This window comes from Mustela erminea, chromosome 6, assembly GCF_009829155.1.
Source record: "Mustela erminea isolate mMusErm1 chromosome 6, mMusErm1.Pri, whole genome shotgun sequence".
Lineage (NCBI taxonomy): Eukaryota > Metazoa > Chordata > Mammalia > Carnivora > Mustelidae > Mustela > Mustela erminea.
This window is the reverse complement of record NC_045619.1, coordinates 33,683,046-33,710,515: the sequence shown is the minus strand read 5'-3', so window position 1 is coordinate 33,710,515 and position 27,470 is coordinate 33,683,046. Positions and strand designations below refer to the sequence as shown.

The 27,470-nt window shown below is 33.6% G+C and overlaps 1 protein-coding gene across 5 annotated transcripts in view; it reads left to right on the top strand.

Moving 5' to 3' along the window:
* Positions 1–27,470, top strand: part of LRRIQ1 (leucine rich repeats and IQ motif containing 1) — a 219,311-nt gene that overhangs the window by 100,852 nt on the left and 90,989 nt on the right. For all 5 annotated transcript variants that reach the window (XM_032346855.1, XM_032346857.1, XM_032346852.1 and 2 more), the window contains 5 exons: positions 6,805–6,894; positions 7,546–7,667; positions 8,189–8,284; positions 8,516–8,598; positions 15,572–15,673. In XM_032346855.1, the coding sequence (XP_032202746.1) occupies positions 6,805–6,894; positions 7,546–7,667; positions 8,189–8,284; positions 8,516–8,598; positions 15,572–15,673 (493 nt within the window). The remainder of the gene's footprint in view (positions 1–6,804; positions 6,895–7,545; positions 7,668–8,188; positions 8,285–8,515; positions 8,599–15,571; positions 15,674–27,470) is intronic.

The following is a 27,470-nucleotide window of genomic DNA, read 5'->3' as shown; positions in this document are numbered from 1 at the left end:
AAGGCATTTTTGTGGGCTTTGAGTTCACAGTTCAAGGTGAATAACCTTTTTAAAAGAATTTTAGCAGAAGTTTTAATAAACTTAGGTCTCAATTTCCTTTAGGGGAGATTTTTGCCACCTTGCCATAAAGTATATGCAATAACAAATAAATATCTAAATAATAGATATGTTAAATCTAATGTGGCATAGTGATCTACAGTTGCACTTTTATTTTGTACCTTTTAAACTATAAGGTAATTTTAGATAATACTTTTAATTGTTGACTTAATTTAACAAGGTTTATTTTCTCTGTTACTTAAAGTATACTACATAGAAGACAATATATGAAAAAAATAGTTATCTTTAAATTTAAACATTACAAGTCCTCTTAAGAGTCCCTAAACCTAGAGAAGATGAGAAAAGCTAATATAATATGAATATAGAAAACCACAACAAATTTGGATTTTTTTTTTTCTCAGACCAAAGTAAAATTAGTAAGTTTTCAGGAATAATTTTTGAGGCGACAACTGTGTCCAGCTGGACAACTTTCAGTTCTGGAGTTCATGTTTGATCCCGATCTCAAATTAACTTCACAGAGTGTTACATATTCCAGTACATTATAGCAAAGTAAACAAATGCAACCTAAATTACAGGCAAAGAAAAAGACTTAAATGATATTTTGTTTGATGAAAAACCTTGCATTAAAAACCAAGAAAAACTATTTTCAGTGTTTTCTGCACTTTTAGATATCAATTTAGTAGGTATGCATGGAGTATAACAGTCTCCAAGAATATGAGCCACCATGATTTTTCATTGAAGATGGAAGAGAAGGTATATATATATATATATATATATATATATATATATATATATATATTTGAGAGTGATAGAGAGCACAAGCCAGCGGTGGGACAGACAGAAAGGGAAGGAGAATCTATAGACTCTCCGCTGAGCACAGAGTCCCATATGGGGCTCAATCCCAGGACTCTGAGATCATGACCTGAGCTGAAGTCAGACACTTAACCAACTGAGCCATACAGGACCCCAGAAGAGAAGGTTTAGAAAGTGAGATTTGAGATTAATAATGGGCCAAATTTTCAAACTGTAAGGATCCTAAGATGCTCCAAAAGTTATCAGGAAGTATTAGAAAGAATTACTTTGGGGATAGTAAGAGGCAACTTGGGCAGAAGAAGAGGAAAGTGTTGGTACAGGGGAGGGCATAGTTAAGGGAGAAAGAAAAATATCAAGTCATGGCTTTTAGGATTTCTAGGACTTGTTCAGTTTTCACTGACTTGTGACTTAGGGCAAGTCTGATACTAGTTTCATGCATCAAATGAAAAGATTATAGTAGATGGCCTGAAAAATTTTGCATATACATACCCAAATAGACATGAATGTTATTTGTAGCTCTTCTCCATGATAGCTTTATATTCTAGATTCTCAAAGTTGAATTGTAGAATGATTTCTTCTCTGGTCAAAAGCCAAATACATATATATCTGATCAAACATTCAATTTTGAACACAAAGTTACAGATCTATCTAAATTCAGGTTCATTTTTAATATGTTAGTAAATTTGCTAGTAGTCTGATAACCAGGAAGTTTTCCAGATCCTCAGTTGTAAGTTAAAGAATATCTGAACAGAAGGTTTTCTTAAGCAATAACTGAAATTTATATAAATGTCCAGTGGTAAGCATGATATATTAATATACATTTTTAAAACAGTAGTATATTTATAATCTTGGCCAATTTCTCTTGACATTTTGAGTTTTTTTTTTTCAACAAAGTACTGCCAAATATACTAGATATTAATAAGCTTGAACTCACATAAATCAGTAGTCTTAGTAACAATTTTTGTTGTGATTACATAATCACTAAAATCATCTTTAGCATTTTATACTAAGCCTTCTCTTTATGCTTCTACAAATTTCTGAGATAGTGGTTAAAGAATTGTTCTGGAATCTTTTTTTTTTTTAAGATTTTATTTATTTATTTGACAGACAGAGATCACAAGTAGGCAGAGAGGCAGGCAGAGAAAGAGGAGGAAGCAGGCTCCCTGCTGAGCAGAAAGCACTGATGTGGGGCTCAATCCCAGGAACCTGGGATCATGACCTGAGCTGAAGGCAGAGGCTTTAACCCACTGAGCCACCAAGGTGCCCCTATTCAGGAATCTTACAAAAGTTTGTGACTTGCATTAAAAACGAAAAAAAATTTTTTTAATGTTTTCTGCACTTTTAGATATCAATTTAAAGACTAAGTTTTTTCCCTAGACTTTGTATAGCTTAAGAAAGAGACTTCATCAACATCTATGTGCTAAGACAGAGAAATCACTCTTTGTGAGTCTTTAGCCTGCTGTAGAAAGAAAACAACTTGAGTCCCAGAGAATATAAAACAGGAGATGGTTGGCAAGTGTTTAAAAGAAGAAAAGGTGTGTATATGTGTGTGTGTGTGTGTGTGTGTGTGTGTGTGTACACAACAGTGTATAAATAAGGCTCCTTACCTGGCAATACTGGTCCTTCCCACAATTAGTCCTCATTAACTTTCAAATTTTTTTTCCAATATTTTAAATTTTAGTAAGATACACATAAAATTTACTATCTTAAGTTTTGTGTATATTCAATAGTATTAAATACATTCATAAAGTTGTTTTACTATCACTGCCATTTAATCCATATTCAGAACTCTCTTCATCCTGTAAAACTGAAACTATATAGCTATTAAACAGTAACTTCTCAATCTTTCTTAACATTCTAAAGTTGTAACACTGCAGTTTGAATTTATGCCCTCTTAATTTCAAAAGCATCCCCAAAACTTGTTCCTGTACAGCTCCATCTAGACCCTTTTCAGCTGTTGACATCACAAAATTACCTCTTTATATACTAAACCAATAATTCCTTTAAATGCATTAGTGCCTTAAATTATGTAGGAAACTAAATGAGGAGTTATAAACCAAAGTCACAATAATACTAGTTTTTAAAGCTATAGTTTTTTTTTTCCTCTATTAGTCTCTTTAAATCATGTAGAAACAAAAAGTAGGGTTACAAACTGTTGTTACAATAATATTGGATTTTATAATTTCCCATGTATTTATCTTTATTGGGATCTTCATTTTTTTTTTTTTTTTCCACACGACTTCCAATTGCCTCTTGTCTCTTCATTTCCACCTGCAGCACTCTCTTTAGCATTTCTTTCAGGAAGACCTAAAGGTAATGAACTCTCTCAGCATTTGTTTGTCTAGGACTATTTTAATTTCTCTCTTGATTTTGAAGGACAGTTTTGACAGTACAGGAATTTTGGTTGACAGTTATTTGTTTTTTTGTTTTTTGTTTTAACTTTTAGCACTTTGAATACATCAGCTCACTGCCTTCAGGGCTTCAAGGTTCTGGTAAGAAATCTGCTAGCTATCTTATTGAGGATTCCTTATATGTGATAAGTTACTTCTCATTGGCTTCTTTCAAGATTCTCTGTCTTTGGCTTCTTAAAGTTTGATTATGTGTCTCAGTGTGGGTTCTGGGTTCATTGTATTTCAAGTTCTTTGAGTTGCTTGGATATTTATATTCAGGTCTGTCAACTGAATTTGGGAAAATTTTGGTCATTATTTCTTCAAATATGCACTCTGCTTCTTTCTTTCTCTGTTCCTTCTATGACTTCCATGGTATATATGTTGGTCTGCTTGATGGTATCTCACAGGTCCCTTAGGTTCTATTCACTTTTCTTTAATCTTTTTTTTTTTCCTATTCATCAAACCGGGTAATTATATTGTTCTATCTTCAAGCTCACTAATTTTTTATCTGCCTACTCAGAGACATATCTCTCTAGTGAATTCCATAGGGTATATTTCATTTCAGCTACTGCACTTAAGAACTCCAAAAATTTCTTCTTGATTTCTCTGTAGATTTTCTGTCTCTTAATTGATATTTTTTTTGTTTATACATCATTTTCCCTCCTTTTAGTTCTTTAAATATCTTTAAAACAATTATTTAAAGATCTTTGTCTGGTAAATCTGCCATGAGATCTTATTTAAGGATAGTTTTGGTTGATTTATTTATTTTTCCTTTGAGTGTGCCATAAACTTCTGTTTCTTTGAGAGGTTTGTGACTTTTTAAAAATTTACAATTGGATATTGAATGTAATGATTATGGTGACTATAGAAATTAGATTCTCTTCCCCAGGGTTTGCAGGGATTTTGTTTTTGCTTTTATTATGTTTGTTTCTATATTACTGTAGTCTGTCTCTGTGCTGAGTATCAGCCTGAGTTTTATATAAACTTAAGGTCTCCTCAGGTCTTTTCTGAGCCTGTGCCTTCCCCTATATATGTTATTTATGTTTGTTGACAATCTAATTTCCCACATATATGCAGATGCTTTTGAATATTCTAGTCTTTTTTTAAATTTTTTTTTGAGATTTTATTTATTTATTTGACAGAGAGAGACACAGCGAGAACAAGAACACAAGCAGGGGAAGTGGCAGAGGGAGAAGCAGGCTTCTCACCAAGCAGGGAGCCCAATGTGGGGCTCGATCCCAGAACTGTGGGATCATGACCTGAGCTGAAAGGCAGATGCTTAATGACTGAGCCACCCAGGTACCCCATTCTTGCCTTAAAAAAAAAAAATAGCATCCTAGTCTTAGATATCTCACTCCCAAAAGATGAAAAAGAGAAAAATAAAAAAGTGAAGGGGTAAGGGAAGGACACCAGCCCATTAAAACCCCTGGAGATCACTTAGCTGGCAGGGCAGGAGCTTGCAACAAGATGGGAAGTACAAGGACACGTACATCTTTGCACCTCTGTATCGGAAGTAATCAGTGATTAGTGCACAGATCATCATATTTGGAGGACAGAGTCCTTCTTATCCATCCTGGCTGTACAAGCTATGTGCAGGCTACTCCTGAATAGCTGCTTAACTCAGGGCCAGAGGGTAGAGCTGGCAGCTGTGCCAAAAGCTGAAATTGACTAAAATTAACCCCAATTTACCATCCAAGTTTTTCCCTGGAAGTTATAAGCCATCAATAGATTCCAGAGTTCCAAAATAGTTACATCAGATGGATTCTGCAAGTGCAATCATTTTCTAGGTTGGGAGACAGGGTTCCTGTTCTTCCTACTCCACCATTTTCCCAGAATCCTCTGCCACATTGCCTTTCAATGTATTGTCTCCACATTTTCACATTCTCTCTTCACTTTAATAGTTTTCATCAGAGTAAGAATATGAGTTTGATGATCATTATTATGCCATGGGCCTTAATCTTTCCTGGGTTTGAACTGGATTTTTCTTTATTTGCCACATAAAATAAAGAATTAAAAAATCGGAGCCTTGGATCCTGTTTGCATCAAATAGCACAGTTTAAATCATATATTTATTCTTAAAATATATATAACTGTGATATGTATGTTAATAATGTCTGCCTGGAAAAAATTAGACATTTTACTTGTCAAACAACTGCATAGTCAAGAAACACTGAAAATTGTATAAATGGAAAATAACATTTAGTTCTCCTCAGAATATAATCATTCTAGTTTTTAAATCATAAATGTTTAACTATTGGGGCATCTGGGAGGCGCAGTCAGTTAAATGACCAACTCTTGGTTTTGGCTCAGGTTATGATCTCAGGGTCATGAGATTGAGCCCCATCTAGTGCTCCTGCTCAGCATGGAGTCAGCTTGAGATTCCCTGTCCCTCTCCCTCTCCCCCTCCCCTCTTGCTCTCCCTCTCTCTAAAATAAATAAATAAATAAGTATTTTAAAAAGTGGCACCTGGGTAGCTCAGTCTGTTAAGCATCTGCTTTTGGCTCAGGTCATGATCCCAAGGTTCTGGGATCAAGCTCCACATAGGGTTCCTTGCTCAGTGGGAGTCTCCTTCCCCTCTCTCTCTGTCCCTCTCTGGCTCATGCTCATGATTTCTCTCTCTCTCTCATAAATAAATATAATCTAAATAAATAAAATTTAAAAATCTTTAAAAATAAAAGTGACAAATGTCTGATTTTTTTAGAACTTAAAAAAAAAAGTAAGTTCATGGGCATTCTGATCTTTTTTGTAAAGATTCAAAAAACTTCATAGAACCAAGAAGTTTATTTTAAACCATAATTAACTAATACAGGCAATAAAATTTAGATAATTATATCCCAAATGCTGTAGCAATAGCATACTTAGTATTGGTCTTCTGTCAAAAGATAAAATAAATTACATAGATGGAATAAAGATATTTTAAGAGTAAAAAGTGAAGGGACTTATAAAAGTATCATTTCAAAGTTTAAATTTACATTTTTTATCATTCACACACTTGATTTAGAGACTCTAATATTAGGATCCATGATTTTTATGTTGCCACAAAATTTATTTTTCCACCTATTCAGAAAATCTGTGAAATTTTTGAAGAAATTAAGTAAAAGCTATCATATAGACAGTGTTTATGGAAAAATTGATACTAATGTGTTAAAATACCATAAATTCTCAATAGTGAGGTTTGGTGGAAAATATTAAAATTTGCATTATAAAGAAATTAAAGATTATTTCCCTCAGTTACATCCGGAGTTGGCTCAGAATCATGGTTATCAAATAGTTAAATACACTGAACAATCTGCACCTCTATTTTTTGGAACACTTGAGTACTCACATTCTCACTTTATCCCACTTAGGGTTGAGAAGTCTTTTATTTTTTTACAATGTTTGCATTAAACAGGTGTATAACATCCCACAGTAGCAAGTAGCATATTTTCCTGTAAATAAAAACTCCGACATATTCTCTTAACATTTGTCATATAAAAGACAATTTAAAAGGCTCTTTGTAAACATGATGCAACTGAATTATGTACATTGTTTATTATTTGTGCAGGCTGCCTTAGAGGAAGAATGGCTAACTTTAGATTCCACCCGCTTTTCTGCACAAACACTGCTTGTCCCAAACCAGCTGCACTGGCCAAAGGTAACATGTCATGGAAAACTCTTAGTGCTCCATCTTTTCTCATTTTTAAGGTTATGCTGTGCTGTAGTGATTAATAATGCAATTTATTGACTTGAAAAACACAATTACTTTTAGAAGCCTCTGACTTCCTCCTCATCCCCAGATGTAATTTTTCATATAGCTTTTCTTTCATTTGCTCCTATTTTTTTCTTTATTTTGGATTTCTTTCAACACTTTATTTCACAGTAGCAAAAAAAAAAAAATGATATACTTCAGCTGCATATTTGGCAGTAGACTAAAATCACTAGTTGACAGCCCTTTAAAAATACAAAAATATGCATTAAGAGGGCAACAGCTGAAGATTCTCAGTCAGAGGTCAATGGACTGCAGTATCTGTTATTTATTTGATAATCTTTGAAGTTTTTGTTTTCTGATATTTTTTAAGATCTTTGCAATTAATCATTCTGTATATGCAAACAATACCAAAAATCATATCCCCCACCACTACAATAAAGTACATTTTTATGTGTATTACATAAATTTATTATAATTTTCAATTTTTATATGTGTTTTCCTTGGGAGACTGCTCAATAATATGCATGTAAAGTAATATATAAGTGCTGGAATTTTTCAATTTATTTTATACTTAATATACATTACTCTCCTGATAAGTTTTCTGGAACCTTAAAATATGATGATACTTCACTGAATTTACGAAGTCATCCAGCTCAAGCATGGCTATGTAATGAGAAAGAAGATTTGTTTTCATCAGAACATGCACAGTTTAATAGCAGGTAAGCTACATTGCTCTTTTAGAGGATTAACCCATGAGGAGGGTATTACACTTATTACATAAGTAGTAAAATAATGAAAAGTAAGTACAAATTTGCTTGTATAGAAGATGGAAGGGCATTTAATGTTAAAACTGTAATCATTTTATGGGGTTTTCAGTAAAAAAAAAAAAATGTGTGAGGTAGCTTCCTTAAAGCAACAACAAAAGTGTCAGTGAAATAATGTCATTAATGGTTGTAAACAAGTGAACTTTTAAATACTACTATATAGGTAGAGATAAGAAATAGAATAAAAATTCCAGTGCCACATTTCTTTCGACAAAAGGATTGAAATATGCTTCAAGTAATTGAAATGTAAACATTTTAAATTAATGGCAGACTTTTATTACTTTTCAAGATAAAGTTTTTCTGTAAGTTAAATGGATTTTATTTCCAAGTTTGAGACAACATAAACAGCTTGTAGTTTTAAAAAGTGCTGATATACTTGTGTTGATTCAGTTAGTATAGTTTTTTTCTATTGCCAGATCACAAAATAGGACTTTATCCTGGACTCCTGAATCAAAGACCAGCAGAAAGAGTTTGCTAAAAACTGAAAAAGAAGAAAAAATTTCAAAAGAATGGTATGTGGTCTATTTTACACTAACATATGAAGAAATTGAGAGACTTTTAAGTGTTCAGGGCAGTCATTTTTCAAGACTTTATGAATTATTAGTTTTTAAGAAACTGTATGCATGTTACAGATTCTTAAATGGGAACCTATATAGTTCAGATATGTATGTTTATATGCATATAGATATATTAATATGGTATGGATATTTGTTTTGCCTTTATTAAATTTAATCTTTTAATAGGGGCTTTAAAGATATTGCTACTGCTCAGCAAATGTTGAAGAGAGCACAGAAGATGAAGTCAAAGAAATTAAGGAAAAAATTAGGTGGGTGATGAATGCTCTTTGAATAATAATTTTGTGTCTGATATTGAAGATAAATTCTTTTAAAATATTATTTCCCAAATCATATTTAATAATATTTAATAAGAGCAGAAATAAAATTCACAGATATGAGTATATCTAAGGTAATAATTCTGAAAACTTAAGGAAACTTAACAAGAATTATGTTATTACATTAAATGATTTGTTATGCACTTAAATGCTTATCTTCACTTCCCCCTATTTCTTATTTATTTTGTTATTGATAATTCTGTCTATTGTGCACTGAGAATTATGGTGTAATTTATTTCTAAATTGGTTCACTTTGACAAATGTTGATTCTAAGGAGTGCTTCATGTGCTTATTCCTTTCTGTGTTTTTAAATTGCTTGATTGTTTGATAAATTATTTCTATAAACTTGTTAGCTTCATGAATATTAGCTGTGAGGGCTTCACCGCTTCACTTTGTGAAAGAAATACAATGTATATCTTCAGGATTATGCTGAACTTGGGAAATGTTCAGAAGTATCCTTTTTTCTATCCCATTTGATTCTCCAAATCATTTGCTTCTTTGGGTACCTCTAATCATTTTAGTATCATTACTTAATAGCAGAGTAGTTTATAGTCTCAGGGCATAAAATAGCTGGCCATTATGACTTTATATCTATGATTAAAACTACTTAAAATTATTTGCATGTTGTATGTAACTTAGCATTTACTTGTAACTTTATATTTACTCATGGACTCATAGGTTTAATATAAGTAATGTGACCTCTTTTTAAAAGCTGTTTTGAGTCTTTCTTGTTCAACAGCTTCTTAATTTACAATGATTTTAACATCAGTAAAATGTTTTCATAAAAGTACCATTAGTCCTGAGAAAAACAGAGAATCTATGTTATAGTTCTAGCTTATATAATTATTCAAAGAAGCTTTCAGAAGATTAATTTTTCTTTATTAATTTTACCACTTATTATTTTAATCATTAATCCATAGAATTTTAAAAATGTATATATATATTTTTTTAAAAAACAAAAATAAAAATAACCAAAATACCACTGGTTTCCAAGAAATAGCTGATATTTTTTGACATAGCACTTTATTGATAAATTCCTGATTATTTATTTTTATATTCACAAATGTTCAACTTTCCTTTTTTAGTGTTATATTAGTGACACCTCTTACCTTTTTGAGATAATGTAGTATTTTTCATTGCATATGTCAGGTTTGAGAGAGTGAAATTTTAAGCATTTTTAAAGAAAATGTGAATATGTGCTCTATTCAACTTTCTTTGTGCCTCCCATACTCCTGTGATGTAAACTCCTGTTAAGTTAATCAGAGCTCAGTTAACTGAGTACTATCTCAGGGAGTAGTAAGGAGGGAAATAGTAACTCCAAACTCTTAACAATAGTGGGTGCAACAAACATTCTATAAGTAGCTGTTTTGAGAACGATAGTTTCTGAAACTCCTGGGGGAAGTTCAAATATCAGAAGTGGCTTAAGTACTGATTCAGCCGAAGTTCAACAAATAATTATTACTTATTTATGTTCAATAGCTATTTTTTAAAGATATTTACAATGTTTGTAATAGTTTCTGATAATGAAGCTAAAGCAAAGTTTATTTTGTTAAACTCTGTCTCTGGAAATATATAGGTCTTTCTTGCTAATTCTTATAACTAAGGGATTTTTGTTGTTGTTGAGCTCATTTTTAATAAATCAGCACAATAAATAATAGATTTTAGCAAAAATTTTAATAAGGAATTTATGCTCATACATAAAAACCAAACCATTGTTTTAATGGATAAAAATTAGACATAATCATCATCAGGCAAAAATTAAGCCCAATTTTATCTGTCACAAGGTGGCATGGTAGGGTAACAAATGTAAAAGGACAAGCAGACATACAAGTTAACAACCACATCTTAAATTTAACATTTTGACAATAGTCATTATGTGTGATTTGTTGGGTAAAAATCCAGAATGGCAACTGTATAATTTTTTATAGGGATCATTACTCTAATTACATGATTGTAAACCAAATTGCATTCTTACTTCTGTGGGAGGTTTTATGTCTCTGTTACATTTTTGTTTTACTTTTGTTTGATCAAAATATTAGATTGATAAAATAAAGCAAATTTTTTCTTTAAAATTTGAATCTGAAATGTCAAACTTAATGATGACCTTTTAAATTCTTCTCATTCTTTTTCTCTACTGCCCCCTCACAACATATATTCAGAATAGAAATATCCAAAGTAAGGTTAAGGATGAAGTCATGATAAAGAAAATCAGTAGGATCCTCTCCAATTATGATGCTTTAATCTTCTATTGGGTTAATAATGTAGCACTTATGTCACTTTGTATCTGTGACTGAATCATTTAAGACTATGTACTTCAGGTTTTCTTCTTACAGAAAAAGAACTTTCTAGTATCTTTCCTGTTTACATTTCAATCTGTGAACTTATTTAAATCTGCCTAAAATAATGGCCGTAATTTTAAACTTTTACTTACTAATAAATTAAAATATTTTAGATACTTAAACCTTAAAAATTTGCTAGTAATATACATGGAGATAGATCGATTGATCTATCTATATCTTGTATGGCTAACCTGCCAACTTGAAAATCGTAAGCCACCAGAGGGCAACATTGTCCAAACACTGCTGGAGACTAGCCATCTCTGGGGGTAGGGAGGGTGGAGCATCAGAGAATAAAAACTTAATTAAATGGAATCAGTTAAGATCTCCAGTCTAACAAGGCTTGTGGGGGTGGGGCATAATTGCACATATCATGGAAGCTTTAATTCAGATTTCTAGCATGAAAGACTTTAGCACAAGTTGCTTTGTTGCAAACACATACTTCCTGTTTGTATCTTACACATGTATTTATTAGCCAAGGGGTATGAGTCCACATAGCAGTATTTGATTTAAGAGGAGAATGAAAACAGGACAAAGGCAGAGGGTTAATTATTTAAGAAAGCTGCAGATAGAGGAAAAATACGACTGAGTTTGCTGATTAGCGAAGAAGAAGGGGACCAGGGAGACATATGGTATAGGCAATCATCAGGGGAGACTCAGTGTTGATGACTTCTATTGGGATAAATGAGGCCATCTGCTTTAAACAGAAAAAAACAGGAGGAGGACAGGAAGTGGGAAGAGGAATTGTTTGGAAGCCATAGGATGAAATCTAAAATTATGGGGAGTTATATTTATTCAGTTTGAGTTTGTGTTCTGACTGTTGTTATCCCTAGTAAGTTATTACTTAATAAATATGATGGACATAAGCATAAACAGGTAATGACTGGTCTTGTTTTTATGGGGTTTTAATTTGTCTTTTTGTTTTTACTGTTGCCTCATGAACAGAAATAATTTTAGAACCTGGTGATCTGTGTTAGAATTTAGCAGATACCTAGGGAAGTTTAAGGTTTATAGCTGCAGTGGAAAGCATTGCTGGTTTATTGAAAACATGAGTCAATAACCTAAAAGTAGTGAACATAACTGGTAGAAAGATGGAGAGGAACAGGATGGGGAAGAGAATAGATGCTTGGGGTTTATGTGGAACTCTCCTTAGGATGAATTCTGAGTATAGGGGTTTGGGTAGAGAGCAATGATAAGAAGTTTGAGGGGGTAAGAATATAAGGACAAAAACATAATGTGATTTTCCAACATTTATCATGCTTATGCATGTCACATTTCAAATTTCAGACAGTGAAGAAAGAGTAGGATGAAGCAAACAAGGTTAATTTAGTTATAAAGGTAGGACCACAACTAGGGATAAGAATTATCTTGCAGCTGTTTATAATATCTAAATACACTCAATACATATTAAGCATTTAATAAATACTTGCTTATTTTATTTCAGTGATGAAAATAGCTTGAGACTGTGATGTTAACATTGAGTTATAGTCCAGAATGAAGCCAAGTAGAAAATAACTTAGGATAACTTTTTAATATGAATTGAGTACTTCATGAGCTATAGCAAAGAGATCAGGTTGCAAAATGATAGGATAACTAAAGAATGAGTGTTAAGGATCAAAAGGGAAGAGTATAGACAAAACTGTGGCAAAATAAAGTTTGTTGATGATTTATTTTGTTTATTTCAGTGATTTCCAAAAATAATTAATAAGAATTTTGATCATATGTGCTCTCAACAAAACAATAATAAAGTCGATTTAAATAGTAAGATCCTGGAGGGCCAAGACTCTCCTTATTCCCCACTGAATTCCCAGAACCTGAGAGATACCATGCCTGGCATATGGTAGATGATCAATAAATAACTATTAACTAACTCCGCAGTAAATTAGATAAAAGTCACTAAATGCTTTTGATTGTGTGTACGTGTATGACTGGGTGTGTGTATTGCAGTCATTTAAGTCTATGTTTCTATTTGGGAAGACAAATTTAAATTAGTAAATAATACTCCTTAGAAAAATGGAATATGGGATGCCTAGGTGCCTCAGTTGGTTAAGTGTCCAACTCCAGATTTCAGCTCAGGTTGTGATTTCAGGGTTGTGATATTAAGCCCTGCTTTGGGCTCCACACGGCATGGAACCTGCTTAAGATTCCCTCTGTGCCTCCCTTTCTGGCCCTCCCCCTCCTAAAAAATAAAAATTTATAAATAAATAAATAAGTAAATAAATAAATAAATAAATAAATAAATAAAATGATGAAGTACATCTAGTCATCCAGCCTTGACTTATAATTTATTTTACAGCACTACTGTACTTGTATGTACTTATACATACAAAAATGGATAATAAGGTTTTAATATATGAAGTTAACAAGAATATCAACCAATGAACTAATATTAGGACTCTAGAAACTGAAAAGGGATTATATAGGGGATGAAATAATTTCAAGAATATTCTAATGCCTATATAGGTTATGTTACTTAAATGAGATAATGAAGTACAGAGTCATATGTGTAATAGAAACTCAGCTTCCTTATGGGTTTCTTTTAAATATTTTATAAAAAATGTATTTAAAACCTATTTCCCAGACACTGAGAAAGCCATACTGGGACATAAAAGATTTTAAAAACTGCAACATCATCCTTGCATTGATGATCTCAAAGGAGTAGATTTAAATGTATAAAACTGATTTTATAATGCAAGAAAAAAATACCACAGGCTGTACTCTACAATAAACTTGTCCCTTGACATGTCTACTTGACTATATTTTGGGGGGTTAGCATAGTATCTTATTTCACAGTGATATTTCCAGGGACTATCAAAATCAAGTGATTTTTTTCCCCCATCTAGAATTACTTTTTTTCTTGCTTCTTATTATTATCCCTTTGCAACTTGCATTACTGTAAGTTTTAATAAATTTAAGGTTGTAATCACAATGTTTTAGAATGAAAGGATATTGAAAATGTAGCACTCTTTATGTGCCCCTGATGAATAAAATTATCTTTTTGTGTGAATCAAGCTAGATAACTCTCCTAAATATTTTATATATATTATCTAATCTTGATAATAATGAGGAAAGCTCAATGGGGAGTCTGCTTCTCCCTCCCCCTCTTGCTCTCCCCCTGCTTGTGCTCTCTCTGTCTCTGTATCTCTCTCAAATGAATAAAAAAAAAAATCTTTAAAATATTTGTTATTTTTATTGATGTCATGTTGAATTCATATACAACTACCCAACTCTTAAAATACCTTAGGTCACATATAATTATGAGGTATGCCCAAATATTGACAAATATTTTCCCTAATCTTGAGAAATATAATCTCTTTGAACCATGTAAATCATGCTTAATAATGATAAATTGTTGCTAGACTAATGGAAATATTAGGTATCCTCATGCTTGAAAAATAACTTTTTGACTACTATTCTGTTTTTCTTTTCTTTTTTTATTATTATTATTATTTTTTTAACGATTTTATTTATTTGACAGAGAGAGATCACAAGTAGACAGAGAGGCAGGCAGAGAGAGAGAGGGAAGCAGGCTCCCCGCTGAGCAGAGAGCCCAATGCGGGCCTCGATCCCAGGACCCTGAGATCATGACCTGAGCCGAAGGCAGCGGCTTAACCCACTGAGCCACCCAGGCGCCCACTATTCTGTTTTTCTAATTAACATTCTAAAAATATACTACCTTAGAATTTAATTAAAATATATAATTTGGGCTTTATACTATTTAAATTATAATTTTCCATTTAGCATATTCAATTATATATTGCATTAGATACTAGTTAAGCAAAGATTCTTAAAGTCTCCTTTTGCAAGATAATGTAAGATATTAAGAAAATGTATGCTGCCTTAACTAGTGGTTTCATGTTAACCTACGTTAAATGCATAACTATCTGCTTTTTCTTCTATCCCGTTACTTACATCACTATTTTCTTTTCTTACAGTTCTTCAACAAACACAAACTGCAACTGCACCAATCCCCCATTACCAATAAATCATAGGGCTCTGTGTTTACAATCATCCTATTAATTTCATAAAATTAATAGATTTAGAATGTTCTTGGCTATAAAATGTATATAGAACAACTTCTTTGTTATATAAGATATTAAGGCAAAAGAGAAACCATTAATTTATTTGTAGAATTAGTGAAATGATCTTTTTTCTATTTCTTGTCTTATCATTTGTCTTGCTTACATCTTCTTCCCAGCTCCTCAAATGCAGAGGAAAGAAAAGTAGAGTATATGATTTTTCCTGTAATAATGCCTTTTACCTACTATGCATTTATGGAAATTTTTCTTTATTCCAGCAGATATATTTAAGAATTAAAGAAAGGAGCTATAATAATAAATAGTAAAGCAATTCCTCAAATAAAAAATGATGCCATAACTAAAAAGTTTTATTATATTTTTTCACATTACTAGTATTTCTGTGCTTTATATTAAGTATTGGCTATGTACTTAATCAGATAACCAAAAATATATGAATGTTTTATTACTATTTAGTATCATAAAAAATTATAGCCACTTCAGAGAAGGAATTAGCCGTAGCTGAACTTTTGTCTTATCTTGCTTTTTGTCTAGATCCCATGGTTTGCCTAGCATTATTAAGAAACAATGAAAATAAAGTTTCTGTTACAAAATCACCAAAGATGGCACAACCCAGAAGAGATGGTTACTTTGAAGGTATGGTTTAATCATAGATATGTAGAAAGGTTTTAGATGAAAATGGAGTATGGAATTGTTGAATCACAATATTATACACCTGAAACTAATGTAACACTGTATTTTAACTAACTGGGATTAAGACAAAAGGCTTTAAAAAAATAAGGGATACCTGGGTGGCTCAATCAGTTAATCAGCTGCCTTTGGCTCAGGTCATGATCCCAGGGTCCTGGGATCGAGTCCTGCATCGGGCTTCTTGCTCAGTGTGGAGTCTGCTTCTCCCTCTGCCTCTGCCTGCCACTCTGCCTGATGATCTTGCTCTCTCTCTCTCTGACAAATAAATAAATAAATTAATAAAATCTCAAAACAAGTAAAAAAATAAGGAGATTTATAGGATTAAAAGATGAAGATGGAAAATTATATTTAAAATAAAATTTTGGGGGGGTGCCTAGGTGGCTCAGTGGGTTAAGCCTCTACCTTCGGTTCAGGTCATGATCCCAGGGTCCTGGGATTAAGCCCCACATCGGTTTCTCTGCTCAGCAGGGAGCCTGCCTCCCCCTCTTCCCGCCTGCCTTTCTGCCTACTTGTGATCTCTCTCTTTCTGTGTCAAATAAATAAAATCTTAAAAAAAATAAAATTTTTAAATCCTCAATAGTCCTAAAGTACACATAAAAAAATTATATATAAAATATAATTAATAAAAGTCAAAATGCAGTTCTTGGAGCTAAAATACTAATTTAGTGTATTGATTTATTCACATAGTAGTTTAGTATTTGTATCAGTGCTTATATAACTTTAAATTTCTTACATTTTTATGTGAAAGTCTTATAAAGCTGTTTCATCATATAACTAATTGTATTTAAATTTTATACTGACTAGCCTACATCAGTAGAAGTGAACTCATGTGGAAAGAATAGTCTAATATATTTACTTCACTGCCAATATATACAAATTGCATTATATATTATAAATTAAACTTGAATTTTAAATACTTTACTATATTTGAAGCTTGTCCTACTCACTTTTGGGGCAAAGGATTTACACATCAAAAGGGCAGATTAAACTCATAACCGGCAAGGAAATTGAAGCAGTGGCCAAAAATCTCCCAACAAACAAGAGCCCAGGGCCAGATGGCTTCCCAGAGTAATTCTGCCAAACATTTAAAGAAAAATTAATACTTTTTCTTTTCCAAAAAATAGAAATGGAAGGAAAACTTCCAAACTCATTTTATGGGGCCCAAATTACCTTGACCACAAAACCGAAGACCCCAACAAAAAGGAGAATTATAGACCAATATCCCTGATGAACACAGAAGCAAAAATTCTCACCAAAATACTAGCTAATAGGATCCAACGGTACATTAAAGGGATTATTCACCACAATCAAGTGGAATTTATTCCTGGGCTACAAGGTTGGCTTGATATCTGCAAATCCGTGTCATACACTACAATAATAAAAAAAAAAAGGAAAAGAGCCATATGATACTCTCAATAGATGCAGAAAAAGCATTTGAGAAAGTACAACCTTGTACATCAATATCATCAAATCCATCTATGGAAAACCCATAGTGAATATCATTCTCAATGCGGAAAAAATGAGGGCTTTTACCCTAAGGTCAGGAACATGACAGTGCTGCCCACTATCTCCACTGCTATTCAACATAGTACTAGAAGTTCTAGCCTCAGCAATCAGACAACAAAAAGAAATTAAAGGCATCTGATTTGGCAAAGAATAAGTCAAACTCTCATCTTTGCAGATGATATGATACTTTATGTGGAAAACCCAAAAGACTCCACCCCAAAACTTCTAGAACTCATACAAGAATATGAGTGAAGTATCAGGATACAAAATCAATGCACAAAAATAAGTTGCATTTCTGTACACCAAAAACAAGATAGAAGGAAAAGAAATTAAACACTTGATCCCATTACAATGGCACCCCAAACCATAAGGTATCTAGGAATAAATCTAACCAAAGAGACAAAGAATCTGTACTCAGAAAACTACAGAGTACTCATGAAAGAAATTGAGGAAGACACAAAGAAATGAAAAACATTCCATACTCATGGATTGGAAGAACAAATACTGTGAAAATGTCTATACTACCTAGAGCAATCTACACATTTAATGCAATCCCTATCAAAACACCATCAACTTTTTCCAAAGAAATAGAACAAATAATCCTAAAATTTATATGGAACCAGAAAAGACCCCAAATAGCCAGAGGAATATTGAAAAAGAAAAGCAATGCTGCTCATGTCACAATTCCAGACTTCAACCTCTATTATAAAGCTGTAATCATCAAGATGGTATGGGACTGGCACAAAAACAGCCACATAGATCAATGGAACAGAATAGAGAGCCCAGAAATAGGCCCTCAACTCTATGGTCAACTAATCTTCAACAAAGCAGGAAAGAATGTCCACTGGCAAAAAGACAGTTTCTTCAACAAATGATGTTGGAAAACAGCTACATGCAGAAGAATGAAACTGGACCATTTCCTTACACCACACAGAAAAATAGACTCAAAATAGATGAAAGACCTCAATGTGAGACAGAAATCCATCAAAATCCTTGAGCGGAACACCAATTTTATACGATTCTATGAAAACAGACCTTTGACCTTAGCCACAGCAACTTCTTCCTAGATACATCGCCAAAGCAAGGGAAGCAAGGGCAAAAATGAACTATTGGGACTTGATTAAGATCAGAAGCTTTTGCACAGCAAAGCAAACAGTCAACAAAACCAAAAGACAACCAACAGAATGGGAGAAGATATTTGCAAATGATGCATCAGATAAAAGGCTAGTGTCCAAAAATCTATAAAGAACTTGTTAAACTCAAGACCCAAAGAACAAATAATCCAATCAAGAACTGGCCCAAGGCATGAACAGACATTTCTGCAAAGAAGACATCCAAGGCCAACAGACGTATGAAAAAGTGCTCAACATCACTCGGCATCACGGAAATACAAACAAAACCACAATGAGGTACCACATCACACCAGTCAAAATGGCTAAAATTAACCAGTCAGGAAACAACAGATGTTGGCGAGGATGAGAAGAAAGGGGAACCCTCCTACACTGTTGGTGGGAATGCAAGCTGGTGCAGCCACTATAGATACGGGGCTTCCTCAAAAGGTTGAAAATAGAGCTACCCTATGACTCAGCAATTGCACTACTGGGTATTATATCCAAAGATACAAATGTAGTGGTCGAAAGGGACATGTGCACCCCAATGTTTATAGCAGCATTGTCCACAATAGCCAAATTATGGAAAGAGCCCAGATGTCCATTGACAGAAGAATGGATAAAGAAGATATGGTGTATACATATACAATAGAACATTATTCAGCCATCAAAAAATGAACTATTGCCTTTTACAATATAGAGGATATTATGCTAAGCGAAATAAGTCAACCAGAGAAAGAAAATTTTCACATGATCTTGCTGATATGTGGAATTTGAGAAACAAAGCAGAGGATTAGGATCATGGGGGAAGAGAGGAAAAAATGAAACGGGATGGAACCAGAGAGGGAGACAAACCATAAGAGACTCTTAATCTCAGGAAACCAGCTGAGGGTTGCTGGAGTGGAGGGGGATGAGAGGGTTGGGGTGGCTGGGTGATGGACATTGGGGAGGGTATGTGCCATGGTGAGTGCTGTGAATTGTGTAAGACTGATGATTCACAGACCTATACCCCTAAAACAATACATTATTTGTTAATAAAAAAAAACAAATAGAAGATTATATTTCTGATTTCAGCATTTGGAAGAATTATGGACTTATATTATCAAACAAATATTTAAATGTATCAGAGAAATAAACATGACATAAGATTGCCATTGCTTTCTCTTTAGTGTTAAAATGTCCATAATTTTATCTATACTTTTGGATTATAATTTCTAATAAGAAAAATATATTTGAATTGAAGTGGACCACTTGGAATTTTTAATATTTTGTCTTCTGACTTATTAAATAAATCTTAAAATTTATGCATTATTATAGCATGGTTACAAGTAGACACTTTAACATTTCTAGTCAGTAATGTCTCAAACTAAAGAAAAAATTGATTAACACCAAGTTTATACAAATCTATAGATGCCTATTAAATATGTAGCAGTGAGAGACATGGGGTCTAGAATTTTCTTCAAAGTATTAGCAATAAATATATACATAAAAGATAATAAAACAAGTGTAGCAAAGTATTGAAACTGTTGGATCAATAGATGATGGTATATGGAGATTTGTTCTACCATTCTACTTTTTTAATATTAAAATTTTTCCTTGGAAAAACATTTTAAAAATTTGATGGACATTAAAGGTATCAAAAACTAATATTTCAAAAAAACACTTGTCAATTAGTATTTTAATACAATTAAAATATGTTTTCAATAGAAGATATAGCTTGGGTTTTAAACAATTATTATAATTTTAACTTCATCATTTCACTATGAAAGAAAGAACAGTAGTTTGCAAATATCTTCTCCCATTCCGTGGGTTGCCCTTGACTGTTTCCTTTGCTGTGCAGAAGCTTTTGATTTTGACGAAGTCCCAAAAGTTCATCTTCACTTTTGTTTCCTATCTTGAAAGAAGTTGCTGTGGCTGATATCGAAGAGATTACTGCCTATGTTCTCCTCTAGGATTCTGATGGATTCCTGTCTCACATTGAGGTCTTTTATCCATTTTGAGTTTATCTTTGTGTACGGTGTAAGAGAATGGTCGAGTTTCATTCTTCTACATATAGCTGCCCAGTTTTCCCAGCACCATTTATTGAAGAGACTGTCTTTTTTCCACTGTATATTTTTTCCTGTTTTGTCGAAGATTATTTGACCATAGAGTTGAGGGTCCATATCTGGGCTCTCTACTCTGTTCCACTGGTCTATGTGTCTGTTTTTATGCCAGTACCATGCTGTCTTGGTGATCACAGCTTTGTAGTAAATCTTGAAATCAAGTAACGTGATGCTCCCGGTTTTATTTTTGCTTTTCAACATTTCCTTAGCAATTCGGGGTCTCTTCTGATTCCATACAAATTTTAGGATTATTTGCTCCAGCTCTTTGAAGAATACCGGTGGAATTTTGATTGGAATAGCATTAAAAGTATAGATTGCTGTAGGCAGTATAGACATTTTAACAATGTTTATTCTTCCGATCCAAGAGCATGGAATGGCCTTCCATCTTTTTGTGTCTTCTTCAATTTCTTTCATGAGTGTTGTGTAGTTCCTTGAGTACAGATCCTTTACCTCTTTGGTTAGGTTTATTCCCAGGTATCTTATGGTTCTTGGTGCTATAGTAAATGGAATCGATTCTCTAATTTCCCTTTCTGTATTTTCATTGTTAGTGTATAAGAAAGCCACTGATTTCTGTACATTGACTTTGTATCCTGCCAGGTTGCTGAATTGCTGTATGAGTTCTAGTAGTTTGGGGGTGGAGTCTTTTGGGTTTTCCATATAAAGAATCATGTCATCTGCAAAGAGAGAGAGTTTGACTTCTTCATTACCAATTTGGATACCTTTTATTTCCCTTTGTTGTCTGATTGCTGTTACTAGGACTTCTAATACTATGTTGAACAAGAGTGGTGAGAGTGAGCATCCTTGTCGTGTTCCTGATCTCAACGGGAAGGCTGCAAGCTTTTTCCCATTGAGGATGATATTTGATGTGGGTCTTTCATAGATAGATTTGATGAAGTTCAGGAATGTTCCCACAGCAAAGGAAACAGTCAAGAAAACAAAGAGGAATGGGAGAAGATATTTGCAAACGACAGCACAGACAAAAGGTTGATATCCAGGATCTATAATGAACTCCTCAAACTCAACACACACAAAACAGACAATCATATCAAAAAATGGGCAGAAAATATGGACAGACACTTCTCCAATAAAGACATACAAATGGCTATCAGACACATGAAAAAATGTTCATCATCACTAGCCATCAGGGAGATTCAAATTAAAACTACATTGAGATATCACCTTACACCAGTTAGAATGGCCAAAATTAGCAAGACAGGAAACAACATGTGTTGGAGAGGATGTGGAGAAAGGGGAACCCTCTTACACTGTTGGTGGGAATGCAAGTTGGTGCAGCCTCTTTGGAGAACAGTGTGGAGATTCCTCAAGAAATTAAAAATAGAACTTCCCTATGACCCTGCAATTGCACTCCTGGGTATTTACCCCAAAGATACAGATGTCATGAAAAGAAGGGCCATCTGTACCCCAATGTTCACGGTCGCCAAACTGTGGAAAGAACAAAGATGACCTTCAACGGATGAATGGATAAGGAAGATGTGGTCCATGTACACTATGGAGTATTATGCCTCCATCAGAAAGGACGAATACCCAACTTTTGTAGCAACATGGACGGGACTGGAAGTGATTATGCTGAGTGGAATAAGTCAAGCAGAGAGAGTCCATTATCATATGGTTTCATTTATTTGTGGAGCATAACAAAAAGCATGGAGGACATGGGGAGTTAGAGAGAAGGGGGGTTGGGGTAAATTGGAAGGGGAGGTGAATCATGAGAGACTATGGACTCTGAAAAACAATCTGAGGGGTTTGAAGTGGCGGGGGGGTGGGAGGTCGGGGTACCAGGTGGTGGGTATTATAGAGGGCACGGATTGCATGGAGCACTGAGTGTGGTGAAAAAATAATGATACTGTTATGCTGAAAATAAATGAAAAAAAAAAAAAGAAAGAATAGTAAGTCTACTAAATCAAAAACAATTGCACAGCTATTACCTGTTAAATAAAAAGCATTTTTACTTTAGAAAGGCAGTGCCTAGTAAGAAAAATAATGGGCATTTTTTGCCCTGTAAATTAGCATGCATCTCAGAATCAGAAGGGAGAAATCTAACAGCATATTCTACTGCATTATCTCTTGTTCTGTGAAATGTGAAGATATGTTATCATCTAGAGTAGTATATATGAATGTATGGTTTATTTACAGATTTGTGTACTAATATAAAATATATGAGGAATAGTTCAAATAGCAATAGAAAGAAAGTGGCCTGATAGAACATGGAACATTTCTATCTGTACTTCATAATATGAAGTTGTATGTTTTTTATTTACTTTTCTCCATATGAAATGTGTTTAGTTTACTTTTTTTTTTTGAAACCTCAAGTACATTTGGCATTTCATTAATTTCACTTAATGGTCATTATGTGTATACCAGATATTCTAGTGACTGATAGTTATTTTCAGGGTTGTTGTTTTTGTTGTTGTTGTTTTTGAAGGAATGGCTTGGCAAAAACAGTTGTACACAGAAGAACTTTTTTTCTTCAACCAGTATGTTTATTTTTGTCTTTTTGTCTTTTTTTTTTTTTTGAAGAGGTAAGAGTGAGGCAAAGGTTATTTGATCATTGCTGGCCAGGTGGTTGAATCCCATGGTATCTTTACCTGCTGCTGTGGCTCACAAGCCTTCTAGATTCACACCATTTCCTAACTGGCCAGGAAGGCCAGTCATCTTCCACATTAGTAGCTTGATTCACTTGAGTTTCCCAGTAGAGGGTACATTTTAAAATGAGGTCTTTTGAGATACAATATCAATTATATAAAATGCACATTTTACATAATTTTAGAGTACAATCCATTTCAATATATTTGCAATTATACAACTATCACCACAATTTCATTTTAGAGTATTGGAGGGACTTTTCCTTAAAAAATTCAAGTAAAATTAATAGCTGGACATCTTCCCTACCCCCCGCCAAAGTGAGGGAGATCAGAACTAAACTTCACTGTAGGTTTAGACTGAATGATAATCATACACCGAATGAGTCTATGTGGCACAGTATCTCAGCACAAAGGCATGCCAGCAATGTAGTATTATTCCCTTTTGTTTTGTTGAAATTAGATGATAGTATTATTTGACTATTTTTCTCTATTCCCATTTTATAATAACAGTATCTGATTTTTTAAAAGCTGAACTTAAAAAAAATAAAAGCTGAACTTAAAAATCCTTTCTTCTCTACTTTGCAATATTATCTATAGGAGTTTCCATGATTTGTCTTAGAAACACTACTAAAATTCTTCACTTATGATTGCTGCTTTTTTCTGAATGTCACCAGCAGAACAAAAAGGATGGTGCACATCCTCTAGTAGGCAAAAAAAAAAAAAAAAAAAACCACTTAATTTTAAGGAATACTTAATGAAATATCAAATTATATTAAATGATGTAAGGTTGAGAATTATCCCCTTTTAATAGACCATGCCTTACAAAATATTCTCCTTTCATTTTGTTTCAAGTTTTTATTTAATTTTTAGTTAGATAACATATAGCATAATATTGGTTTCAGGAGTAGAATTTAGTGATTGATCACTTAAATGTAATACCCAGTGCTCATCACAAGTGCCCGCCTTAATACTCATCACCCATATACCCCATCACACACACCTCCCTCCAGCAACACTCAGTTTGTTCTCTAGTTAAATCTCTTATGGTTTGCTTGCCTCTCTTCCCCCACACTTTCCCTATGTTCACCTGTTTTGTTTCTTAAATTCCACATATGAGTGACATCATATGCTATTTGTCTTTCTCTGACTGACTTGTTTGGCTTAGCATAATATACTCTAGCTGCATCCACCTAGCTGCAAATTGGCAAGAATTCATTCTTTCTGATGACGGAGTAATAATCTGTTGTATATATACCACATCTTTATTCATTCATCAGTTGATGGACATTTGGGGTCTTCCCACAACTTGGCTGTTGTTGATAATGTTGCTATAGACATTGAGGTGTATGTGTCCCTTCGAATCAATATTTTTGTACCCTTTGAATAAATACCTAGTAGTACAATTGCTGGGTCATAGGGTAGTTCTATTTTTAAATATTTGAGGAATCTCCATACTGTTTTCCACAGTGGCTGCACCAGTTTGGAATCCCACCAGATGTGTAAAAGGATTCCCCTTTCTCCCCATCCTCACCAACATCTTTTGTTTCCTGTGTTATTAATTTTAGCCATTCTGACAGGTGTGAGGTGGTATCTCATCATGGTTTTGATTTGTATTTCCCTGATGATGAGTGATGTTGAGCATTTTTTTGTGTGTCTGTTGGCCAACTGTTTGTCTTCTTTGGAAAAAATATCGATTCATGTCTTCTGTCCATTTCTTAATGGATTATTCATTTTTTAGGTGTTGTTTGATAAGTTTATTTATAGATTTTTTTTTTTTTTTTTTTTACGGTGTTACTTGAAAGTGAGAGAGTGAAAGCACAGGCACGTGCCCGGTGGGGGCAGGGGCAGATGGAGAGGGAGAAGCATACTCCCTGCTGATCCAGGAGTCCATGTGGGGCTCCACTTGGTGCTGGATCCCAGGCTCCAGGATTATGACTGGAGCTGAAGGCAGATGCTTCAAGGCCACCAAGGTGCCCCATATAGATTTGGGGCACTAACCCTTTATCAGATATGCATTTGCAAATATCTTCTTCCATTCATAGGTTGTTTTTTAAGTTTTGTTGGTTGTTTCCTTCACTGTGCAGAAGCTTTTTATTTTGATGAAGTCCCAGTAGTTTATTTTTGCTTTTGTTTCCCTTGCTTCAAGAGACTTGCTAAGTAAGAGGTTGCTATGGCCAATGTCAAAGACGTCTGTGTTCTCCTCTCGGATTTTGATGGTTTCCTGTCTTGCATTTAGGTCTTTCATCCGTTGTGAATTTATTTTTGTATATGGTGTGAAAAAGTAGCCCAATTTCATTCTTCTGGGTGTTTCTGTCCAGTTTTCCCAACCCCAGTTTTTGAAGAGGCTGTCTTTTTTCCACTGGATATTCTGTCCTGCTTTGTTGAAGATTAGTTGACTGTATAGTTGTGGGTCCAATTCTAGGTTTCCTTTTCTCTACTATTGGTCTATGTGTCTGTTCTGTTGTCATGCCAGTACCATACTATTTTGATGAGTGCAGTTTTGTAATATAGCTCAAAGTCCAGAATTGTGATACCTTCAGCTTTAACTTTCTTTTCCAAGATTGTTTTGGCTATTCAGCATTTTTTTTTTTATTGCCAATTAGTTTTAACTTCACAAAATGAATGACAACCTGATGAATGCCATCACAGAGCATATTACTTGAAAATTTACCACTGATAATGACATTCACAAAGGCAGTAATTTAAGTTCGCAAAAAAGGGCAAACTCCTTCAACTTGTTGTCTTCAGCAGAAACATATCCTTATATGTTAATGATGGTTTTCAGTGATGGCTTTCAGGGATATTTTCAACAACTTCTCTACGCATAGTGTAATTCTTGTTCTTCGATCTCTCAACTCTCACACCAATCAACAGATGATCCAAACAGAGAAAGCAACAGAAAACAGTGACTTTAAATCCAGTACACCAGATGGATCTAACATATTTTCAGAGCAGTCCACCCTTAGCTCCTTTGGGAACCTGGAGGCAAGCCAGGTTTGTGGTGCCATACACATTTTAGGATTCTTTTTTCTAGCTCTGTGAATATATTTTTTAAGTTTAATTCAACAGATTAATCATTTCCATCTTAATTGTAATTCTATCCTTGTTAATAATCTTAGGTGATATTAATTAATACTATATTTTTGTCCATGTTTTTATGTTTATTCACTTAAATTATATAATTTATGATTATTTATGAAGAAGACATAAAGCTTACTAAAGATTTTTATTAGTTGGTCTTATTTAAACTCTAAACTATACAAATAATCTTGAATATTTTACAACATTCATGAAATATTGACCATTTTTGTCTAGCTGCCAAATTTAGAGCTTTAGCCTAATGAAGTCTGGGGAACCTTTGACAACACCTGTTCCCCAGGTAACGTCATGCATGTGCTGGGTGTTAGGTATCAGTCAGTTATTCCTGTGAGACATGAGTAAGAGCCTGAGGGTTTTACAGATTCAGCATTGGTTTACTTGATTTATTTGTTTATTTATAATTTATTAAATGTTGGATAACTGTTTTGGTTTACTCTGTATCACCCATAATCTCTAGTTAGGTTTCAGTATCTGATCCTACCTTAGAATTTGAAACACGTTCCTGATTATTACCTTAAAAATATCCCAACAAGTTTCCTTTTCTATGTTAAAATGCTCAATTTAGAACCTGACATCACTCTTCTATAGCTATCACTGGTATAAAAAGAAGCCTAGCTTAATGGATGTAAGTCTAGATTCCTGAGTTAGTCTAACACAGTCTGAATCTTGGTTCCACCATTTATTGGTTTCTGGCCTTGAGGACATCATTTAACTTCCCTGTTTAGAATTGTTTTTCACACGTAAAATTGGATACTAATAGTACCTGGTTGTTGGAGATTATTACATGAGTTCCTACTTGTGAAATGTTTGAATCCACAGTATAAATACATAGGTAAATGCTCAAAACTTGTAATCAAAGGGAACAGTCATTTTAAAAGTATAACTTTATTATTATTATTATTTTTGTCTTGTTTGCGATTGGTAGGATTGTATTTCTTGCCAAGGACTGAGCTAAGAGTTTTACATAAATTCTCTGATTCAATCTTCTCAAAAACTCTGAAGAATGTATTAAAACTGTCAATATGAGGAAACTGGCTTTTAGAGTTTGAGAAGTGATTTGCCCAAGGTCATACAGAGAGTAAGTGGCTGGAAGGGAATGGAGATAATCTCTTTATCAAAACAGTGCTAGCGAAAATCAAATAAGATGCAGACACTGAAGGGCGAAGGTTCTTGGATAACCCTAAAATGTATATACAAACTTAGAATCAAAATATTTAGGAAAAAAATAAAGACTAATTATTAAATTAGGTAAAACTCTGGGAAATAAATAATCAATTTTGTTCTTTAGTGGTTTCTCATAGCTTGTATTAATATAAATTAAGAAGCA